General features: G+C 40.1%; 1 protein-coding gene across 3 annotated transcripts in view; it reads left to right on the top strand.

Annotated features, from left to right (window-relative positions):
• The window catches only part of RNF144B (ring finger protein 144B), a 73,845-nt gene that overhangs the window by 46,148 nt on the left and 3,312 nt on the right, over positions 1-24,385 (top strand). For all 3 annotated transcript variants that reach the window (XM_015854748.3, XM_015854746.3, XM_085540155.1), the window contains exons 2-6: positions 939-1,127; positions 12,278-12,382; positions 18,308-18,368; positions 23,561-23,762; positions 24,174-24,318. In XM_015854748.3, coding sequence (XP_015710234.2) covers positions 963-1,127; positions 12,278-12,382; positions 18,308-18,368; positions 23,561-23,762; positions 24,174-24,318 — 678 coding nt within the window. In that variant the 5' untranslated portion in view covers positions 939-962. The remainder of the gene's footprint in view (positions 1-938; positions 1,128-12,277; positions 12,383-18,307; positions 18,369-23,560; positions 23,763-24,173; positions 24,319-24,385) is intronic.

The following is a 24,385-nucleotide window of genomic DNA, read 5'->3' as shown; positions in this document are numbered from 1 at the left end:
AGCTGGCATGACTGCTTAGGGTGCAGCAGCACAGCAGCAGTGACATGCTGCCAAATGTGACCTGACAGCCCTGCCATGGGGAGACATGGGGCTGCAGGGGAGGGAGACACAAATGGACCACAGGGCTCGAGCCTCCTCTTTGCCTTGTGAGATGTCATAGCTGACAGGCACGTGGATGAGTCTTAGTCCCCTGTTGTTTTCGTGTTCACATAACTTCTATTTGTAAAGTGACCTCTTTGATTTGGTGGGGCTGCATTTTCACTTTGTGCTGGTGCAAGTGGCTGTGTGCAGCTGGCCACCAGGCCTCTGCTTGTCAGACATGTGTGTGAAGGTCTTCTTGTCATCAGTTAAGTGTATTCAGAGGCAAGTCAGTGGAATTCGGGCCATGTTTCTCAGAGATGGCAATAAGTGCTCCTCACAGAAATACCATGCTTATGAAGCAAGTTCCATTATATTCAAGCATGATATTTCTGTGAGGAGTACCATTCCATTGGTGCTTTTCTAAGGACAGAAATTTCTTCCCCCAACTCTGTGGACATGGTTATTCTGAGCATCTCCCTGTGAAAGTGAGTGCACTTAGTTTAAGGCTCACAAACCTCACTTAGATGCCTAGGAGCCCTGCAGAGTAATAGGAAGAGCTGCATGGTAGTGTGTTGGATACAAAAATACTGTTGCGTGCGACATAAGTAACATCTAATCTATGTGATTTGTGTTTGAATTTGGTGATAAGTGCCCTGACTGATACATTTAATGCCAACAAGGTAAATCTCTCAGAATGCAGGCCAGTTCAGGTCTTTTGGGGTCCTGGGCTCACTGGCATCAAGATAACAGTAGTGTGCTTAGGTGTGTAGGGGCTTTCATAAGTTATAAGTTCCCAGATCAATGAGAAATAACTATGTGGCCTGTGGGATGCTTCAGCTCTTGATTTCTCTTTTCAGGCAAAAAGGACAACTGATGAGAGAATGGGCTCTGCAGGGAAGTCTAGCCCTGACACCATGACAGCTGACAAGTCAGAAGCTGGAGACTTAGCTCTGGAGCCCCTGGTCACTTGCAAGCTGTGTCTCTGCGAATATTCCCTAGATAAGATGACCACTCTTCAGGAATGCCGCTGCATCTTTTGTACATCGGTAAGATCTAGCAGCACCTTTAAGTTGCAAGAGCAACTTAAGAGTAATGGAAGATAGACAGAACCGCAAGATGGAATTGCTTATATCCTGCTAGAAGTGTTATCTCCCCTGATAGGGGATGCTTTCCTAAAAAGCATTTGGTATTAGTCTCCATTGCTTTATTTAAAAGATTTGTCTGTTATTCTGCTTTTAATAATATGAGGCTCTATCAGATGTTCCTGTAGCATTCAATAACAATAAATCCTAGTAGTAAATGGGAAAAAAATGATGCATTTTGAGACTATTAGAGAACATATATCATCTATATGCAGTATCAAAATGTATTTCTTCTGAAGCAAAAGTCATCCTATGACCATGGTTTTTGTTTCCCGCTTATTTTCTAGGTAGTCATAGGCGTTGCTTTTTTTTTTTGCCTTTAAGTCTTGAGTGTATTTTTTTTAAGGGCAATCAAAAAACCTAAACAAAAGTTAACCTTGGCCTATTGAACCTCTGCTTCTGCAGTCCATGCTACAGAGAAATTGCCGAGGTCATGCATTGCCTTTAGTTCGCAGTGAGGATTTTGCATCCTTCAAATTCAGATCAAATAAAGCTGGTGGAAGTGATAAAGGCTGAGGTTGTGTAAGTTCGTAAAAGCCCTGCAGATATTAGTGCTCTTCTGATTTCTTTGTCAGCATGGGAAAATGAACCTAGTTACTCTGGCAATGGTGACTTTGATATACCCGACTAATGGATACTGGAAGCAAGTCAGAAGTCACAGTACAGAAGGTTTTGTTGTGTTTTTTTTTGTTGTTGTTGTTGGGTTCATCCAGCTCCAACCCCCCTGCCATGGACAGCGTTGCCACCCACCAGATCAGGTTGCCTGGGGCCTCATCCAACTTGACCTTGAACATTTCCAGGGATGGGGCATCCACAGCTTCTCTGAGCAACCTGTTAGTGCCTCACCATCTTCTGCCCAGCCTCCACCTGGACACAGAGCTGCTGAGAGCAACCCTCTGCCTACAACCATCCAACCAATTCTTTATCCAACCTTCAAATCCATATGTTTCAAGAAACCAGGATAAGAGTGGTTAATTGCATTTTCAGCCTGAAATTAATGCAGTGTCTTTTCCATGTTGACTTCCACAAAACACTTCTGTTCTTTAGTTAGTAACATAAGTTTTAAGAGGACGTGCTTAATGGGTAGATAGGAAGGAAGACAAATTTATATTTAAAACTTGGAAGCTGTTGATAAGCTGATACTTATAAAGCAGTCTTGCTCTTCTCTGAGAATTCACTGACTGATTTCCTAAATATGCAGCTGTGTGAAGCCCTTAGACAAGCTCTGTTTATATGAGTTGGCTTAATATGCCTTGGTTGTGCTTATGCTCTGTGTCTACCCTTTGGCTGTTGTTGCCTGTTCACCTCTGTCTTTCACAGTCACTTCTCACTTGTCCAGGACCAGGAACAGGTAGAAAAGGTGCAGCTCCTTTGTGCTTAAGCGTTCTGTGATGAGTTGCTGTTCTCTCCTTATTTCTGCAGCAATGCAGAAGGTTGAACAGAGGCTGTGTCACTACCTGCAGAGTGCTCTGGGCTTTCCTGCTGCCTTTCCTGTTGCTCACTTACCACATTTGCTGAGATGGAAACAAACATGAGCAAATACCAACATATTCTTGCTCCCAGAGATTTCTGTGTGCTACGTAATGCAAAGAGGTACACTGAACTTCAGAAAGGTTGCTCTAGAGATCAACGGTCTCAAAAAGCATTGTAAGATTTTATAGTGGTTATAAGGAGAAAGGAAGTTATAAGGCATTTACTTAGAAGCAAGGTGTGTAACAGAGGAAGGCTATTTGATACCTATAGTACAGATCTGGTTGATAATCTGTGTCTGTGTTGATGCAATAGAGACACATAGAGCTTATATCCTTTAACAAAGAGGACTCTGTAGGCTTTTAACTTGCCTGTATGCTTTTCCATCTCGAACTCAGCACTTTCTGGCCGTATGAGTTGCAGTAATACATTTAGGCAGCCTCCAAAGAGCAATGACAGAAGCAGCACCTCACTACAGAGTGCCTCAGTGCCAGGACTTGTGTGAAGCATTGCAGTGAGTACAGCCTGCAGTGGCTGCTCTGGTATGCAATGCGGTAACTTCCCTCCCACCCATGACAAGGCTTTCAGATACCTTCTAAATGCAATGTCTGTCTTAAAGGCTGTGCAAATGTTACCCATGAGCTATAGGATCAAACCTATATCAGTTTTTGAGCTAGCAGTGCATGGTTTTGTTTGTTTATACTTTTGCATAGCTTATTTTTTATCATTAAGGGTACTTATGTAGATCCATGAACAGTATTAAATTTGAAATTTAATAGAAGAGTACTTGACATGGACACAGTATGTCAGTTCTACTAAAATGAAGCCACTAGTTTGGTTAACTTTTTGTTCTATTACATATGTGTGACCTTTTTTTTTCTTGCCAAGTGTACTACTAGTTCTCTGTCTTTGATTGTTTTCTACTACACCACTTTTGATCTTGGGAGTAATTGGAAATGGTTAATATATAAGCATCTGCAGGAGAGAGATTATATCTCCTTTTCATTCGACTTTGTATGCAGCTATTTCTTTCAGCTTAGACACCCTTGTAGTAAGCATTATATCTTATAGAAGCTGTGTTTTTGCCAAAGTGAGCTTTATTTAAGGAGGTTTATATTTGCATTTTGGAGGAAGGTTGCAATTAAGGCAGGAGCTTTCCACATAGCCATAAACATTTTTACTCTGCCTGTTCAGAGAAGAGAGATCAGATGGCTTTGCATGATACAGTTGCCATCTAACTTGGTAGCCCAGTCAGGTCTGAGAAGACATCAACTCTGGAATTCTTACCATTTCATAGAATGTCTTGGGTTGGAAGGGATCTTAAAGATCATTCAGTGCCAACCCCGCTGCCCTGTGCAGGATTGCCACTCACTAAATCAGGCACCAGATTAGGCTACCCAGGCCCCCATCCAACCTGACCTTGAATGCTTCCTGGATAGGCACCCACAGCTTCTCTGGTCAGCCTGTACCAGTGTGTCACCACTCTCTAAGAATTTCCTACAAACATATAATCTTAATCATTCCTCTTCGTGGTTTAAAACTACTCCCCTTTGTTCTGTCATTATTGGACTTCGTAAGAAGTCAGCGTGCCTTCTGTTTATACTTGTTTCTTCTTAACATCTAACTTAGATCTCAACCCTTTCAGTTTAAAAATAAGCTATCTGCTTATGTGAAAAGTCAGTCTCCCATCCTGTTTATAAGCTCCCTTCATTACTGGAAGGCTGCAATGAGTTCTCCACACTGAACAAGCCCAGCTCCCTCAGCCTTGCTTCATGGAAGAGATGCTCCAGCCCTTCAGTCATCTTAGTGACCCTCCTCTGGAGGGCCTCCAACTGCTCCATGTCTTCTAATGTGCAATATTGTTGCAACTTGCTGGAGAATCTACTGAAATGCAAGATGAAGCACACCTTTATGCATCCTGTGTTATGTAAACAGCTATAATAATGTACATCGTGGCTTAGTTTCATTGCATTTGGGCTGTATTTATTTTGAATGAAGGACTGATCTCTGTAGTGGGCTTAGCAGGGAAGCAACAAGTTATGTTTTCTCTGCAAAACTTTTGACTTTCTTTATATTATTCAAATCATTTCCTATTCCCATTAAACCTTTGTGGATTGCCATGATGCAAAAACACATTATTGTAAATGAATATACACATATAATATTTTGCAGTATACACATTTCTTGTGCCCCATAGTTTTAAACTATATGTCCCATTCATGTATCATCTGTTCTCAGTACTGCTTATCTTGTTTTATCTTATCAGTCACCCCTGTTGCGTGTTTGCATGATATCCTTCTTGTCTGCAGCACCTTGTGCTTGCCTTGTCTTGCAGCTTTTTATTTCTCAGAAGCAACCAGCTACACAGGTCTTTGCTCCTTTGGTCCCACTGCTCACATATGTACATGCAATGATTATTCACTATGACAGGCTTTGCCATCAGACCGTTATGAAATACTCTATTTTACTGCACTTCTGCCTGAATACAAAGCAAAATAATTTATATATATATATTTACTATCCTGATTAACTTACAAAACTATATGTTTCCATACTTGGTCAAGTTTCAAAAGTGCTCTCACAGTTTGGTTGCTCTTAACAGCATTGCTGTTAGGGAGAATGGGGTTTTGATGAGGTCTGTTAATGTGTTAGCTTCCCTCCTCCTCAGTTCTGTTTGGTTTTGCCTTCTTTTTCCCTTCTCCTTCTGAAAACTACAGGTTTCTTATATGAGCCAGGTGAGCAATTGCACACTATAGCTTCACTACTGTTTATATCAAGCAGCGGCTTATGTCCATCTTGTGTGTTATTTACTGGATCAGGTTTTGAGATGCATAAAACAAGATGTAACAAACTCTGAAAGCAAAAGATCTTAGTCAATAAAGTCTTAGGTGTTGACTGTACACGTTCTGGAGGACTAATGTGATTCACCATTCTTTCTCATCCAAGCAAATTTTTGTTAGGTCTTGTATTTCTGAGAAGTGTGTGAAGTTACTGAATCACAAAATATGCAAAACAAATTCCATGGTGATCACCTGTTTGATGTTTTGGTGCACGCAATCCAGTCTAATCCAGGATTAGACTTCCTCCAACCTTAAAAGGAAAAGTCATCATGCAGTGTTGAATAAAAGCACAGGTAACTTCTATCTTGAATATTCCACAAAGTCAGTTATCTGACAGCGTTTGGGAGAACCCAATTTTCTGCTGTGTGACAGCAAGGCCAGGGCTCAGCAGAGGTAAAAAAGAAGGCTCCTTTACTGCTATCGATAGCCTGGTGCCCTGGGCAGCTGCCTAGTGAGTCAGGGCAATGGGATTCTGCAGTCTCTGAGAAGGGAGATGGCATGCTGCTGCCAGCTACATTTTCTATTGGGGGAAGGGAAAACCCTTCCAGAAAGAGAATTTTCACCATTGTACTTCAACAGCAGGACACTCTTCGCTCTTTTCTTGTGGCTTCTAGGAACAGCTGTGTGCTGCCCTGCTTTCTTCAGGTCGCCTAACACTGACCTTTTGTTGTCAGCAAGCCTTAGACTGCTTTTTCAGGGAAGGAATGGTGAGCTGTAGACAAACTGATGTGAAGGATCAGTGTGAACAGCAGAAAGCACAGGAAGAAAAGCTTTGGAGCAGAGATTGATTTGATCAAAGTCAAGGGAGAAGCAGATGACAAAGAGAATGGGATGTCTGCTAAATTATGTATTATACAGAAATACCCCAGTGAAGGACTACTTAGTAAAATTTATGAGTAAGTGAAAATGTGAATTGCCTTAACCTAGCAGACATTGGATTGTAATCTTTCTTATCTTTCTCTCTTCTAACTTTCAAGAGGGGACTTTTTGATCCCCTCTTATTTCACTTCTCTTCCTCATCTTAGGAGACAACTGCATGTGCTCATGGCTGCACTAGAACACTGTGTTCTCCTGTTCCCAAATAGCCTTTGTGCTGCAATGCCCCACTTACTTTATATAAAACTCACCTCAGATTGTTTTCTGTTTCCACCCACAGGTAGAAGCTGCCAAATTTTGACATTTCAGACTTTATTTTTTCCCCAGCTTGACATTTGAAATATTTCAGAATAGCTTTTTTTTTTTTTTTTTTAAGTTATAAAAGAGAAAATTCCCACGCCTGCTAATATTGGCACTGAACACTTAGCATTTTTATCATAATTTAGATGGTTTAAGAACTTCATGCATGTATTTCTGGATAGAGTATCAGAAAGGCACGAATGTTCCCCACCTTCCTGACTGGTAGCATTCACCAAAAGGCAGTTCCTGAAGACATGTCCACCAAAAAGACATGCTCCTGAAGTCAGCAGGAATGGTAGCACCATGATAATGGCCAAGAGGAAATGGGGAGGGCAGATGAGGAAGAGAGAACCACAGTATTTCATCACAGCATTGTGTCAGCGAAGTTAGTTATCTCTGTTTCAGGAATGAAGAAACAGATGTGAAGGCTGTCACTGCCTTAGAATAGTAGAGTCTCTGAGCCAGTCTGTGACATAAGCCTCATGGTCGCATCTGTTTTGTAGCTGTTGGTAAGATTGTGTTTGGTTTGACACAGACTTATTTGCAAATGGTGTTCACAGCTGGTTGAGGCTTACAGCAGTGAGTTTTTCTAGTCATGTTCTCTGGCCATTTTTTGTTTTGTGGAGCTGCTTTGTGACAAAGATTACCAGGTAGCTATCCTGGTTTTAATGAACTGCTTCCACTTTGTGGAAGGCTACGTGTAAATTTGTTTTGGGACTGCATATCTGAGCAGAATTTAGTGCCATTAGCAGTAGACTACAGCAGATCCCTCAGACGTACTTGGAAGAACCCATGGAAAACCAGGTCTGAAGAGCAGCAGGAGACAGTTATCCTCTGTTCCATTGTCATCTTTCCTTATTGATGTTTTCACTTATGACAAAATAAGATGCTTGTCAAGTCATATTTTTCCTCTGCTTCCACTTAGCTGCAAGATAATACACCATTAGGGGCTGAAAGGGATTTTTTTTTCCCCACTTTCTTTCAAGCATCTTTCTCAATAAGGCTTTTTTGTGACCTGATTTATCCATTTGGTGATATCCGTTTAAAGGCAACTTCATTTATCGCTGCATCTGGTCCTTAGCTAAAATACAAATTGAGCAATAAAAGAGCTTGTTTTATTGATGTGCTTTTATTGTACTTATAACAAACTCTTTTTGATTGGAGAAACCCTGTTTGGTTTTTGTTGTTGTTGTTTTTTTTTTCCCAAGCAATGTGCAGATGCATCCAAGCTAACTGACAACAGGATAAATTCATCTGGTTTTAAGACCTGTTTAGAAGTTTAGAAGTGCTTGACAGGTTCCAGGAGTTTGATTACGACACATTGGAAGTGGGTGGTCCATCTTACAGACTGAATGTGCACAGGTGCATGTCATGACAATTATGAATGTATTGTTAATTTGTTAGAGTTCTGACAAGTCAGTAATACATTTAAGCTACATGACTACAATATTGTCATGAGTGTGCACTGAAAAATAGGTAACATTTATAAACAAGAAAGAAATAAGAGTTATATCTTGTTTAATGGAAAGTGCATGAACACTGCATAGAACTGAAGTGGCTGTTACCATAAGACACTCATGGCCTCTGGAATGCCAACCAAAAAGCTGTGTCCTCTTTCCATATGCAGTCTTTGTATTTCACCCTTCCAGTTTTGAGTGTGAAAAAAGACCAAGGCTAAAAAGCCTAAACTCCGTACAGTTTGGGGGACTTAAATCTAGGAAGGAGATTTAACATTTTATATCGGTCTTGTGAATGGGAACCTGAGGTTTTCTTAAAGACAATTTCAATTTCAGAAAATTTCAGTTATTCATTTGTAGGAAAGACTTTCTTCTTTTTGTAGAATATTTTAAATATTTTTTGATGTTTAACATAGCTCTTACTCAAGGAGTGGTTACAAAACACTCTAGACCTGCTTCCCCCCTCCCCTGTTTTCCACTGTTATTGTGATGCTTAATTAAAGAAAAATACACTTATTTGGTTTTTACAGTTTTTTTACAGTAAGGGTGGGTGAATCACTGGAATGGGTTGCCCAGAGATAAGGTGGATTGCCCATCCTTGGAGACATTTCAAGTTAGGCTGGACAAGGCTCTAAGCAACCTGATTTGGTTGTGGATGATCCTGTTCATTGCAGGGACATTGGGCTAGATGACTTTTAAAGATCCTTTCCAACTTAATGTGATTTTCTGATTCAGTTTTTCTTCATGGCCATCCCTCCAACTTTCATAATGCTACCTGTTCATTTTTTCCATATCACATACAGAGTTTCATTTTATGCTTTAACCTCCAAACCAATGATGCTTCATTTCGATAGCTGAAGTGCCATGTGCAGATGGCAAGGTAATAGAAAATGTCAGGGTACTTGAAAAAGTAGTATATAGGAATGACTGAGATTTGTCTTTTGTCTCTGGTAGGGAGATTATCAGAAAATGGCTTTGAATATAAACATAACATTTTGCAGTGAGAAGGATATAATGCCCTTGTCAGATCATTGCCTTGAAATGTAATACTGAAAATACACTTTCAACTTATTCTTAAGTTAAAATGCAGAACTGTTCTAAAAATAAATGCATGTATATTGCATGTACTGTAATTTGATTTAAGTATTTTACAGGCCTTAGCCTACTAGATATAGTCATGAGAATCGCTTTTTTGAAGCAGGTAAATAGGCATTGACCTTATTTTATTAAGTGACAGAAGGTGAAAAAAAATTTTTTGCCTCCAATTGCAAAAGAGAGCAAATTCTTTGAAGAAGATAACATTATATATTATGAGTACCAAGCAGGAAAAAAATGGTTTGTGGAAATATTTCCACTGAGGTTGACAGTAGTCCAGCAGGACCAACACTTGATTGGTGAGGGTGTTAAGGCCTTGGAATCCTTGAGGTGATTTCTTGGATGTCAAGGTGAAGATCCTTTCAAGGAACTCTGGTATCACAGAGTACCTTTATCCTACCTACGTTTTCTAGAGCGATTAAACAGCATATGTAATGTGTACGGTTTTTTAGACAAAAAGCATGAGAAAATTATCATTTTGCATCTATGTAATGACTTCTTCGCAGTGTAGAAGAACATACTGCTGAGAAAATGAATCCTGGGTCATTGTATACACTGTGAATACCTTTTCATCACATACGCAGTTTGTACGTCAATTCAGATGCTTTGTTTGCCGTTTTTCAGCTAAGTAGCTAAATTAGTAGCTGGACTGTAAATAAAGTGACACCTCTCTAAAAAACAGTCTTGCTGTTAGTGTGGAGATAGTTATTTTCCACTATTTTTATTTTTATTTTTATTTTTATTTTTATTTTTATTTTTATTTTTATTTTTATTTTTATTTTTATTTTTATTTTTATTTTTATTTATTTTTCTTCCCTGCTAACTTGTCCCCTGTTTCACAAGAAGTTCAAATGTTCATGTACAGATTTAGGTAAAAAGCTTAATCCTTCAATGCTAAGTGTTAAAAAAGCTTCCTATAAGTACTTCCATCACCTTTCTGAATTGCTTCCAGAATACATTCTCCAAGCTCAAAAAATCAAGGCAAAAGATATAATAGCTATAAAACTATTTAAGATGGAGGTTTTTGGTGAAACATTTGAAGTTCCATGGCACTGCGCAGATCCTTTATGAAATCTATCCAAATCACCCTCTATAAGCACAGCACCCTCTGAATGTATTGCAAGAAGGCTTAACTTGCTGTCCTCACCTACAGTCAAGTGGTGAGTGAGAGTAGGAGAATCCCCATGCATTAACAGTCCCCAGAAACCTCTGTTCTCCTGGCTCGGTGTCCCTAGTGGCTCAGATAGAGGATACAGAAGCTGAATCAAACCCCCATGCTGTTGTTGGAAGCTCCTTAAGCACTTCCTGCCCATGGTGGTAGAGGAGGTTAAATGTCAGTGTGCTGAAATTCTGTCTTGGAAGTCTAAATTAAGAACAAGCCTTTGGGCTGCTGCTAGGCCTGCAGGAACTTCTCAGCCTTTGTCCCTGCTCTGTAACTGGCTGACCTGAGCTGCCCCCAAAATACAAATCCACTGCACCATGCTGTCAAAACAAATTACTCAATATCATGCGGCACCACAGTGGAGACAGAAGGCAGGATCTCAGTGAAAGTAAAAGGCTGTTCTCTCATGCTTGCTAAGGAATGAAGCCAGACTAAATGCTTTGTCAGGAGCAGAACTTTTCCCCTTCCCCAAATGCTGCCATAGGACTTGAAGAAGGTGATCAAGTCTCCTATGAGGAGAGAGAGTGATACATGAAGTGCCCAGGTATCTAAAGAGCCCTATTCCTAAGGCTGACAGATCTCAAGAACCTTACACCTTGATGTATTTCTTAAAAATGGCCAGGTATTTAACCAGGAAAGCCCAGATTAGAAGCCTTAATGACCCATTAGGTCCGAGGCGTCCAGTGCTACAGCTGGCCTCAGTGGAGAAAAGGAGCAAGGCAACAGAGAAGAAGCCAGCAGCTCTGATGAGGAGGACAGGTTTACCATGTGGGCATGTCATAGATCTGTGGAGAACAAAGCTTAGATGTGCACTCATAAAACAAGTTGGTTTTCATTTACAATAAACCATGCAAGCTGATACCAAAATATGCCAGAAATCCACATTTTGTTATTCTGTTAGCAGTGATTTTCAATTGACTGTATACTCTTTGATTTTGTTCAAGGAGGTGGTTGTTTTGTTTTACTTTGAGGCAAGTTCACTTACTTGCCTGTGTACTTTGAAGATAAAATTAGAGCACCGTGCGTCAGTCCATTGCCCCAGTTTTGTTTCATGACTTCACTGAAGGTGATCTAACACGGGTTAAATAGACATAAGAGTTGTGGAGCCCTACCTAAGCTCCAAATTAAGTGTATTTGAAACTGGCATGCCAAATAAAAGGTAGGGAAGCAGACGTTGGGGTTGAGAAGCCTGCTATTTTTGTGTCATTAAACAGTTTGAAACATTCCTAAGATGGAGTCCATGCTGAAAATAGACTTAGAACTTTTTCTGAACAGACCAGAGGCTGATGATAAATCATAGTAAATCATGCAAGTTACCTGATCTCAGTGGAGTCTTGAGAGGGAGAATAGTACTGATAACTGCACGTCTTGTTGGGCAGATTATAACCTCCTGTAACCTTATAAGCCTCCCCCTTTTATGGAGCTGAGAACAGTAGCCTCTTTCTTGTAAATGAGTTCTGTACAGTGGAGACTGCTGACTGAGAGTCTGCATTAAGAATGCAGGAGGAAAGACAAAAGAATTAAGCCTGTTTAATTAGTATGAAGGATCCTCCTGCATAATCTACCAAACTCGATTGAGCAGAGTGTAGGAGTTAGCGCTGAAGGGTCTGACTCGCTGATTTGGATAAACGCAATGCCCAGCAGATGAAGTCACACGTAATTAATTGTTCTGTGTTGCATTCTTTCCAATGTAATGACTTGTAGCATTCACACTTATAATAATTGATGTTTTCTGTGTGCTGGAGCTTCAGGACAGCCAATTAAGGCAGTGAAAGTGGTAGTTGTGTGGAGGTTCTAGCATTGCTATGCTACCAACATATGGGCTCTAACTTCTTTTTCTTTCATTATTTCTAGTGCCTGAAACAGTACATGCAGCTGGCTATTCAAGAAGGTTGCGGTTCCCCTATCACTTGTCCAGACATGCTCTGTGTGAACCATGGGACCCTACAAGAAGCTGAGGTATTAACACTTCTTTCTCCTTTTTTAAGCGTAAAAACCCCAAAGTTCTTTTCTTCATCTACATAATAAATATGATCATGTACTTTTTCCTCCCTTTAATTACCTTTAATGAGCTTTTGGCAAGAAGCCTGACTGACAAGAAGTACTAGAAACAAACAGATGTTTTTCAAGGGTTTTGCTCCTTTTTCCCTCTGTGCCTTGAGGAAGAGCTTAATTGGCATCCAGACAATCTCTGAATTATCTGTGCAGGTGACTTAACCAGAATACCTTGTACCCTAGAATTGCTGATCCTCCATTAGTGCTGTCAGTTAAATCAGATTTGATATGACTACAGACACTACAATTCCAGCACCTCTTTAAACCCAAGGGCAAGAACACAAACTGATTATACTCAAAGCCAGGATGTTTTCTTCTTTGTTAATATTGAGCTGCAACAACCAATTTGTGGCTGACTATAAATACATGGGACAGTAAAACTGTATTGAAGGTAAGGTATCTGCACAGTACTGGGTGGAAGTAGGTCTTAAGAGAAAAGTGTCTTATTTCCCAGGGCAGAGATGAGAGAAATTGAGAGATCAAAAGCTAAATGAGGTTTGGGCACAGCTGTTGGAACATCTGGCACATGCACAATCCCCCGACTGACATGAAGGTTCAATTTGAAAGTTGGAGGCAGAAAACTGGAGGGAAAATGTAGCTTTAGACCTTGCACTCCTTAGGGCAAAGGGATTTAGGGGGCTGTAAATGGCCCCTACAAGGCTTCCTAATGGCCTCCCAGCAGCACTCAAACAGCCTTTTGGCTGTCTTAGAGGTAGTGTCAAGTTTCTGAATTGGGCTTAGTGCTAAACCCGTAACACAGGGAGGAGCTGCCGACTGTGTGGCTAGAACCACACATGCCAGCTACTCTGTTCATCTAGAAAGCAGTATGAATCTGTGGGTAAATCTGATGCTGCCCTGCAGCTATTCTTGCTTGCTCTGTGAGGCAGGTAAGCCCCTGCTGGGCAGAGGAATACAAGCCAAAAAGAAAGACTAAAGGCTTTTGTCTTGTTCGGTGCATTCTCTCTGCAATTGTGCACAGGAACAAAATAAAGGAGAATCAGGCCTCCATCTCCAAACTAAAGAGAGGCAGTTTATTATCTTCTGCATTCCCTTAAGCTTTGTTTATACGGGTGGCATAACTGTGCTAGAGACATACAATTCTGCTCAAATGCAATCAGTGACAGCACAGTTCCTTGATAAATGTGACCTGTGGTCTTATCTTTCAAAAATTTTTGTGCTCTGAAGTAAAAGCTTCAAGATCAGATCGTAATAGCTAAGCTGTTTCTCACAAATATTTGAGGTGTGGTTAAGTAGCAAAACTCAATTCCATTAACTATGGGATGAGATTCTCCTTTGGCCAAACCCAGCTGTTGTGTATCTGAAGCAAAGGTGTGTCATTTCCTCCATGTGGAAAAAATTGCACCTACTGGCATTTATTGATGCTTGCTAAATGTTTCTGCAGACCAAACAGTAGATTCAAGCACAGTGAGGCAGTGGTCTTGTTCATCACTGGTGAAAACACATAGCTAACAGAGGTGACTGTGTTGAAAAAGAGTGTTTTGTAGCTGAGAATTTGCTCTATCAAACAGTATTATTGTGCTCTTTGTAGCCATTGGAATTTCATGGAAATAAATAAAAGGCATTACTTTAGGAGTGACCTACATATTTTACTAAATACTTTAATAAAGGAAACCTTAGAAGAAAGTCAATAAAGCAAGAACAATTGGAGTAATAGATTATCTCTATGAATAATCTGCATAATTAGACTGCAAAATATGTATGAGCATTCTGTGTTCTTTTCTGTAAAGGCTGTTCCATGTGAAAATGTGGCCTTTAAAAGCTGTGATTTAAAAAAAAAAATAAATCCTTATTCAGATGATGCAGAATGTCTTCAAATGTGGCTATGGTTTGGCACAGAAGTGCAGAGTACAGTCACACTCTGAAACTTCAGGCATGAAGATATCAGCTTCCTTGTCTCCTCAAGGTCTCTGGCATTTGGTCTCTGGCAGGTGAAAGTTCCTCAGCAGTACAGTGCCATGAGAAAAGTCATAACTCTGGCAACCCGTTTCTCACCTGTGCAGTAGTATATACTTAAAAGCTACTTATATTTGTGCATTTCAAAGTTTCTCTTTTGGTAAATGTTAGTGCAAGCAAGTAGGCATTATGGCTTCTTCTGAAAATGTTGTAGCTGTTGCCTTTATTAGTATCAGGGTTGTGAAAAATGTATTTTTCAGATCATGTACATTTCAGACTCTGCTCTTGCTTATGTTGAGCAGGTGCTGCTGCACTACAAGGAAAAATACATTATCCTTTTAATGGACATGCCGTTAAACTGGTTCCATGCTTTGGGCAAACTGTGTCTAATTATGTTAGTCAACACAGTTGCCTTGTTTGTTTTTCAAATGCCTTTTGCCCTATCCTCAACAAGGGAGATAAGGTGAACTTAGGCATAATTTTAAAGAGAAAACCCTTTCCATTGACATCAGTGCATTTTGAGTTGAGTCCTCTTCAATAAGGAAGCTGAACAATTTATAATAAAGCTTATAAGTAATTTATAATACGTAATAGTTATGGAAGATTATTTACTACTTTCTGTCACTGTCTTTATTCAAGGTGTGTAGCATTTCTTTATTGCTTTCTGTCTACCTATTTAAATGCCTTCACTGTGAACTAAGTATGTTTTGTCTTCTGAGCAAAATTCTTTCATTTCTGTTCAGAACTAAATTATTTGAGCCTTTTGACTGCTCTGGACTTGATTCAGACACACGTTTCTTGTGTTGCTTTTGACAGGTGAGGGCAAGAACTCTGGTTAACATTTTAAACATGTAATACAATTTCTTCCCATATTTGTCATGAAGAAATGAGCAAGTTAGATTAACTGGAATGTGACTTTGTAAAACGGCTGAATACTTCATCAGTGTTTAGGGGAGTAAACTACTCATTTGTAGAATATGAGAGATGCTGGGCTCAGCTTTTGGTGAGTGAGAGCATTGTGTCTCTGGACCTCAGAAGAAAACATTTCAGGCTTTTTATTCTTAAAAAACTTAAGTCATTTGAACCAGAAAATTGTACCTTTAGATACTTTAAAAAATATGTTTTCTGACCCTCTTGATTTGTTTTGTGTTTATAATAACAAAATCTAGCTGAGACTGGTATGTTCCCTGCCCGTTTTTTGTTCTGACAAACAGTGCGTTCAAATAGAAGGAATTGTTCCATGGGAGTGCTTGGTATCAAGTCTAATCTTAGATCATATCTTGGCCTGTTACATTAAGGTAGCAGCTGCTTGCAGTATAGGTTGTTTTAAAGTAGAAAGAAATGGGTGTTGATTGTGGGAAGGCACTGGTTTTGGCTCCAGATTCTTTCAAATAGCTGGTTACACATGCACACAAAAAAAGTTTAAAAGCAATTTTGTTGGACAATATGTTTGTCCTTTTGCACTCTAAAAAGTACAATAAACGGAACTGGTTTGGATTTGTTTCCAGAAGTAGAAGGTACAAGGAGCATCTGATACTGAGACAGTCCTTTTCAACTGTACACACTTCTTCCATCTAGAATACTCCAGTCTCTCTTGGGAATTCACTCCGTTGATTTAATTGGAACAGTTAATATCCCTAATCTAAATAAAGGGCAATTTATTACAATTTGGAATGGTTTTACTTGGTACAAATGCAATCACCAGTGTAAGCTGTGAATCAGTACTATGAAACAGGTCTTGAGTGCCTTTGACAGCTTTCAACGTAGTACTCACAAGAATAATTTCTAGTGGATTGTGCTTTGCTGTTTTGATGCCTGTATTGTTTTGGAGCTGATAGGGATGATGCCAGTGATCCATGTATATGTAATCTAATTGGATTAATATTGTGCAGAAGGCAGTTGGACTTTTCCTTTGCCTCAGAAGTTCAGGGCAGAGAATAGTACCTTTGTGGCTAGTACAGTTTCTATTTCTTTTCCCTTCATCTGTGTTAATACCTGATCTACACCAGTGCTAATCTGGCAGAGGGTTGCCAGCACTTTGCAAAGGGGTACAGAAATGGGATGGTGACCCAAATCTTGGAATTATTTACTGCTGTATTCCACACGCAGCTGAGCAAAAATGCCATCGAGTGTCAGTTTAAAATACCGATTTTATTTTTAATTTGAAAATTGGTTTGCATTTTGTTAGAGGTGATTGAAATGAGGAGGGAGGTGAGGAAATGTTGACTTATCTTTTTCAGTGCCAAAATTAAAATTGTTGTGTGTTATTTGCATGTATCGATCCAAGAGAAAAGAGTCATTTTGTGTGTATGAATCATTAAATGAGCACCTTGATGGAGAAAATAAATTAATATTTCATGATTAAACTATTGAGTATGGTAGCCGATAAAGAAAGGAGTAAGCATAATTTCTAGCAGTGAGGTTGAACCTCCATACAATCTCCCTGCAAACCACAGCCCAGCTTAAAACCGTTTTGCACTCTTAGCAAAATTAGACTCTGCCTCTGTGAATGGAACTTCAGCAGAGATGGGCAATGCAGCCCTTTGCAAGCGGCTCTTGGTGCTGCCAGTGAAGAATCTCTCCTTGCTGTGTGTCTCCTAACGTGGAAAAAGGGAGAAGCACTTGTCCTGGTGAACTCTCCTCTTGTGGCAGTATCAAGGCTTGATTCATATGGGTGTGAAAGGAAGTAAGATCTGTTCAGTTCTCTTTATTGCTTTCTTGCATATCCTTTGAAAGCCAGAGAATAGGCAGAGCAGGGAATTCTGTTTACCACTGTGGTAACCAGTGTGAAAAAGCAGGGAAGTTGTTCTGTTTTGGCTCTTGCTTACTGCACTGCCCAAGTTACAAGGAACAGTCTGCCCCTGTGTAAACTGAACTCAGTTCCAGTGCTTTCATTTTCCTTCCTTTGCTCTTTTGTCTTACATAGTAATAGCACCACTTGTTATTGTACCATACTGGGCAGTCTTTTGGGACACTCGGCAAGGTTCCAACTGGAGCCTTTTGTGGTAGCAAGCCTTCAAAGTTTTCCCTTTTGCCATGGATGTTCTTATTTCAGGTAGGAGCTGCCATTGCTATTGAGAACTGTCAATATTCTGATGCTCTGAAAAGATAATTTTATCTGCTGCTTACAAAATATAGAAAAACAAGAAAACTTATTTAAACTTCTGCCAGTCTGATAAGGTCTTTTTGGGAGAAGAGAGTCCTAGCCTCTCATTTTCTTCATAGGTTTCTATTGTAACTTTAACTTATTTTTAAAAAAAAGATTGTTGTAAAACTTGTCATGTCACATTTCATGTTGCACTGGATAACTGATTAACTTCTTAGTTTGGAAGAGGAGATGTCTTGATGTGCTCACATTCTTTCAGCACTTTGACACCTACTGTGTGAGCATTGTGCTTCTTCTCAAGCTTCTTATCCTCTGTTGAACCCAGTGTGTGAGGCAGGGCAGGGCAGGGGGTGTTCGGGATGGTTGAGGTAGGGCCGAGACTGTTGCTGAGACTGGTCTGACCCCTGCCATAAAGACTGGGAGATGTGCATAAGCAGCCATTCGTTTGGCCTGTGTGCTTGTCCATGAACCATGGTTTTCCATTTCCAAGTCTGGCTAATTGTCTCCTTCAGATAGATTAAACACAAACATGAAATAAAACTGTGTAATACATGTAGAATCTATCCACAAAGAAGGCGTTCCTATGCATGGTTAGAGAAGGACACGGGTGAACTACTGGGTGGCTGAAGGGGGGGAGATCAAGAAGTCCTTTACGTTTTGAAGAAGGAAATCTAGGTACGATATAAAGCAAGAAGGAAAAGAAGGTGAATTTGAGGGCTGGCTCAGAAAAGCAGAGAAGTAGAACAGGGTGTTTATTTTTCTCAAGTCTCTAGTTGTTTCTAATGCTTTTTCTTTGTTTCTCATTTCAGATTGCCTATTTGGTACCAGTTGAACAGTTTCAGCTATTCAAGAGGCTGAAATTTGAACGGGGTATGGACCTTTTCAGTTTCTGTTATCTTGGTTTTCAAAATGTCTGTGAAAGTGGCAGTATTACAAACTGTAAAGTATTCTGCCTTGAGACAAAGCATACTGGGTCAATTAAGGAAGAGGTGGAGAAAATATCATTATTTTGAAATTGTTTAACTGCAGTCATAAAGTCCACTGACTAATTTGAAATGATTTTGGTAAAGCAAAATCAACAGAGTGGTGCCTTACTGAAATATCATGCTTTTACTCAAACTTGTCGGCAACACTCACAGATTGTGTGCCCAAAACTCTGTCACCCTTCCTGCAGTATGTTCATCCTGGGTCCTTCAGGCAGTGGTTGTACAGAGCGAAAAGTGCTGGTTGAGTTAGCCAAGATGGCAGAGACCGATGCTCTGCTGCAGAGCGGACGTGATCCTTTACTAGGGGATCTTCCAGTTTGGGGATCTTCAAAACTTCCATGAGAGACAGACCCTGTTGTCTGATACGAACTTCTGCAAACATCCCCTTCTCACAGAGAAGCCTTGTGTGTGTTCCCCTAGTATTTTTAAATTTTTCCGGAGGGATAATTTGTGACCCTCATTACTGATTAAGGGCATATCAATAACACAGTTTGAAACTGAAGGTCAATGCCGGAGCTCAGCATTCTAATTCAGGAGGCAGGTCCTAGCCAAGGCTGAAAAAGACACGTGCCAGTCAGGAAGATGAAGTCTCACAGTGATTTTAAAGACTGACACCAACTGGAAAGCCGTGCTTAGAAGTTATAGTATTTTTCTAAGTACTCACATCATGGTAGTTTGCAGAGTAGTGTATCTGGGACTGGTCTGCCCTGACTCTGCTTGTCTTTCCTCTAAAGACTATAATTTATCATCCTTTACATGCATGCTTAGATGCAGATGAATTGGGAACATGTATGAAAATGCAGAGTTTTACATTAATGTACGCTAATGCACTTTAAAAGATGGTCAGATAGAAGAATATTTGGGTTTTTACTGAATCTCATCTGGCCTGAATTCAGTGAGATTACCGTGAAACACAAAACCAGCAAAATGAGTACACCCAAATGTACCCCAGAGTTCATGGGCAGATGCAGATTGTAGCTGTGCTTTGCAAGTACTTAGGATGATAATTTAAAAAATAAATAAATCCCAAGAGCAGCTTTTATTTTTGAATTCTATCTGTCTCAAATTCTGCCACCTTCTTTTTCACTCTTAATTCCTTATGAAGTCCCTCCTGTTTGTAAATCAAGCAGTGACTTACCTGCAGTAGAATTCAGAGCTTGTTACATATTTAATATTTCAACATATTAAAGAAAGAGAGGCATTCTTGAAATGCATTTATTTTTATTATATAAAATATTTTGTTTTAAGTGAAGACTGTGAAACTAAGGATTTCCCGGTGTCTCTTCCTCTACAACCAGCCAAAACTGAACTCATGATCTTTTGTCCAACTCCCTGTTACATCTTGTTTTTGTTTCTTTTTCATTGTCTCCCACTCATAGAAACCTGAAACTTGTCTATTTTTTTAAATCCTCCTTCCCTTTTCTTTCTTGCCTAAATCTTACAAATCTCCTCCATACCTCTACTTCCTCTCTTCATTATGTTTTTAAGATCTGTCCTTTCTCCTCTATGATGAGTAAAACTCATGAACAGTTTAAACTGAGCCTTTTGGCCTTGTGTGTTCTTAGCAATGAAGTCAGCCTACTGATAACTTAAATTGTAACCTGGCCACCAGCATTAATGCCAACCCAGCAAGGTCCTTTTAGTATGTCCCAGGTTTAGCACTGCCCCTAGGGCTGGCCTTTCTAGAGTCATCATTTGAACCTGGCTGATTTGTTTCTGCTGGCCTGAAGCTGTCTTCTCAGACTTGATCCCAGCCCAGCAATGCTGGCCTGATTATCTCTTTCTGAATCTAGAAATAAGCTTTGTTGATGGCATTACTGGCACCAGTTTCTGACTCTGGGACTCCTGACAGATGAGATCTGATCTGTGGCTTGTGGTTTCATCAGAGCTTGTACAACCTAGCCATTTTCAAATCTCGTGATATGCAAAAGCTGGGTTGCTGTTGTCTAGCTGTAATCTCTCTCACGGTCTCCTGCCAGCCACAACCACTGTGTACCTTTGCGAGCCATTCTGACACCAGCCCTAAGGCAAACTCAGTGTGGCTCCTTGAACTGACAGCAAAAGTAGTCCCTTGGTATTTGTGTTCAGCCATAGGCCTTTCATGAACTTCAGTCGGAATGAGGCCAGATGGCCAGAGCTGATGTCAGCCAGAAGCAAAGCCAAGTATATCTTCAGAGGTCCATTAAATCATTGGAATTGCTTAATGACAAAGAACATTTCAAAGAAATGCAAGATGGTGTAATAGTAGCATTGCTCTAATCAGCCCTCTGGGGTTTCTTAAATAAAGAGAAAACTTACATGTGAAATATTTTGAGCTCCCTTTTCTTCCTTGGTTTCAGTTTTTCTTCAGACCAGGAATTGAAAACAGCTAGTTTGAGTTAGCTAGGGTTTTTTTTTTTCCCTCTCTCTCTCTCTTTTTTTTTTTCCGTTCTTGGAAGTCAGTGTGGTAAGGGAAAGAAACATAAAGCAATATGTTCTCCAGATGTTGCTTTTTAAAGTACAGTAGGCCAAATTCTGATTCTTAGAATAGACAGGTGCTACATTGTCCCTCATTGTGTTCTGATCAACAAAACCCTGTATTCAAACCCTTCAAGTTCCTGTACATAGTCTCTTCTACTCTCAGCTTCTGCTCTCAGCTTCTGACAAGGGCTTTCTGTGTTCCATCTTGCTTCAGCACCGCCCTTGCTTTACTAGAAGTGTTAGTAATAATACCTATATGTTCTTTCTTTGTCTGATAATGAATGTACTGAAAGCATCCAGTCTTCTTGTGCTGTGTTCTTAGAACACAGATGTTTTCAGGTTTAAATCAAGCTTTCTTACATATATTTAACTTACGTGCAGCCAGTCATGACCTTGGCACAGGGATTCCATGTAATTTATTTTGTATAAAAAAAACCCAGGAATTACTGCATGCATCTTTATGATGGAGTTGATGTGGCCATCAGAAATAACGAAATAGAAGGAGTGGTTAGAATCACAGAATCACAGAATTATCAAGGTTGGAAAAGACCTAGAAGATCATCTAGTCCAACCATTACCAGTACTTCCCAGCTAAATCATAAAAAAGAACATAAGCATTATATTTCTATGACAGTTGCCGAATAGGCCTAGTGAAAGATGATGTGAAACTCCACTTTATACCTAATGGAAAAACCATCCATCAAAAGGGAAATATTCCTAATATTCTGTGGAAGGCATGAGCTCATGTTTTCAGTAGGCACCTCTTGGAAGCCAGATATTCTCTCTTCTTCAGAATGCTACATTTCCCACCTTTGCCTCCCACATCTTGCTTGCTTGTATATTTTGTGAAAACTGTCCAGATTCCTGTCTGTCACACACTCTGTTTGGGAAAACGTTCTTCCTGAAAGCAGAGTGAGTGTGGCTGAACTCGCTGTGGGGAGACAAGGAAAAGGCTTAAGAGAGAAATAGCCCTAACCAAAAGATTGAACATCTCATCAGAGTAAAATAAGAACTTCTTTCCTTATTTTGACTGCTGCGTTTTATTTTTATTTTTTTCTGGTTTCACTTGTACTCCATGGTAAAGCAAACAGCATGAGACAGCATGGATTGCGAAATACCATCTGTAGGTTCTTTGTGAAAATGGAGGAAGTGGGAGAGGAGGGAATTTCATTTCATGCATCACATCTTGCTGCAACTAATTTGTAAAAATCAGTAAGATTTACAACCCTTCTTCCAATGAATGTCAAAACCAGACATCCTGTCTATCATTCAAAAACAGGATAGGTGAATTTTTGTTTCCAAAGTTGAGTGTACTATCTGCAGGAACTGCCGTTTTTCTTCCTGTTGTTTGTCAGCAGAAATAGTGTGGAACATACTGTGTGAAGACTGAAATGCGACAGTCGGTAGTAAGGCATGGTCTTACCCAGTTCAGAGCATCATCTCTGAAGGAAGCTTGGATGACTTGCCCATTACTGTCTCTCTTTTCTCCCCGCAAATGGAAGTACAAGCTGTTATTGGCAAAATATTTGTTTGCTTTTGAGAGTAGAGGAAGCATGTGTAAGAGAATAAGGAGAAAGAAGAGAACTCAATTCATGAAGTGGTTTAAAAATAAGGTAGTATGGGTGTTTTTGCTGGCACACTCTAAATTATAGGTTAAAGCCTTTGGTGTGGATATGTGAAGTCTCTACATCTGTCAGAGGACAGACTAAAATATTACTTTTGTTGCAGTAAGTACTTGTGTGCCCTTCAGCCAGCAGATCAGATGGTTATCCTTACTAGGTTCCTCACTGTAAGTGTTGTATAGAGCTGGGCAGGAGAGATAGAAGTGAGCACAGCAAAGCTTGGTTATGCCGTACCACCGGGACTCGTGCTGACTCGCTCCCAGGGTGCGAGGAAGTACAGGTAGATCCTTACAGCATGACAGCTTTTTTCTAGGGAGGCTCTGTAGGATAGGAGTGTTTGACTTCATTGCAGGGATTTCAGCAGTGTAAAGTATACACATAGTAAACAAGCCTAACAGTGAATGTGATTTGTCTGGGTTTCTCTTGCAAGCCTAAATTCTTTTAGTAAAGGTTGGGAAGTGAGAGAAATAACTGGCATTCACTGCCATGTATCATTGTATGTAACTCACAGTTTCCACCCACTATCTTACCTTGACTATTGTTGTAATCTGAGATCTGCTCACATTAATCAGTTTGTAGATAGTGGGGGGAAGTAAGTCACAGAAAGGGACCTGGCATTAATTTAATGACAGTCCTTCTGCTATTTACATGAGAGATATGTTATGGCTTGTGCATGTGAAAGACATAATGTCCTAACATTACAAAAGACACGTGCATTTCAGAAAGCATCAGTTACCTTTATCGTTTTTGTCTCCCTATAAAAGCAAAGAACATGTCCTGTGTAGTCTGTTGCCATTATTGTGATGCATCCAGTGCAGCAGCTGCACAGTTCCATGCCTGCATGTGGAAGTAGCCTCAAGCATCCACAGGCACAGAGTCAGAAGGCTTCAGCTTCCCCATGTACATTCAGAACTGCATCTTGCATACCCTGACATGCCACCAGAATGAGAACAGGGCTGTATAAGTAGTTTTATTTCTATCTCTTCTGTTTCAGAAGTCCATTTGGACCCTCAGAGAACGTGGTGTCCTGCAGCAGACTGCCAAACGGTGTGCTGCATTGGACCAAATGAGTCAGGAGTGCCGGTGCCGGTGGAGTGCCCATCCTGCCACATGATGTTCTGCTCCTCTTGTAAGGAAGCATGGCACCCACAGCGCCTGTGCCCAGAAAACCAAGCTCTGGTAACAACGGAGCAGGGGTAAGAGTGCAGCCCACAGTGGCTGTGCTGGTTTTTCTTGGCATAGGGTGCTTGCTCTGTGTCTCACTTCAATTTAATTGAACTGTTTTCTTAATGGTATCTCTGACACTGTCCATCTCTGCTGGCATTTCCTAAATATGATTCCAGTCTAATTTCTATTTTAAATTACATGTGTTGTTTATATAGCATTAAAGACCAAGAGAATGGAGTTTCACTTTCATATGACAAAGTCCTACATTTAGTAGTGGATATACTTCTGTGTATTCTCTTGAATATGATAAGCTTCACACCTGAAGTGCGTTAAGACAGTAACATTAGGTGCTCTAGAAAATAAGCACAATTCACATTAGGAGCTGAGTATCAGCAGTAATTATATTTACGTTTCACTTTAATGTTTCCTTACTCTTCTAGATCACTTATTGGAACAGAGACAGAAGCACCAATTAAGCAGTGCCCAGTTTGTCGGATCTATATTGAGAGAAATGAGGGCTGTGCTCAGATGATGTGCAAGAACTGCAAACACACATTTTGCTGGTACTGCCTACAGAACTTGGATGTAAGTGCTGCAGAGAAAAAAATATCTAGATGAAGGGTAACTGGGGGCTGAGGTTAGTCTGAAGCTC

This window comes from Coturnix japonica, chromosome 2 (assembly GCF_054131305.1).
Source record: "Coturnix japonica strain WE chromosome 2, WE-NBRP24, whole genome shotgun sequence".
Classification (NCBI taxonomy): domain Eukaryota; kingdom Metazoa; phylum Chordata; class Aves; order Galliformes; family Phasianidae; genus Coturnix; species Coturnix japonica.
Note: the sequence above shows the minus strand (reverse complement) of the source record. Positions and strands in the feature narration are given on the sequence as shown.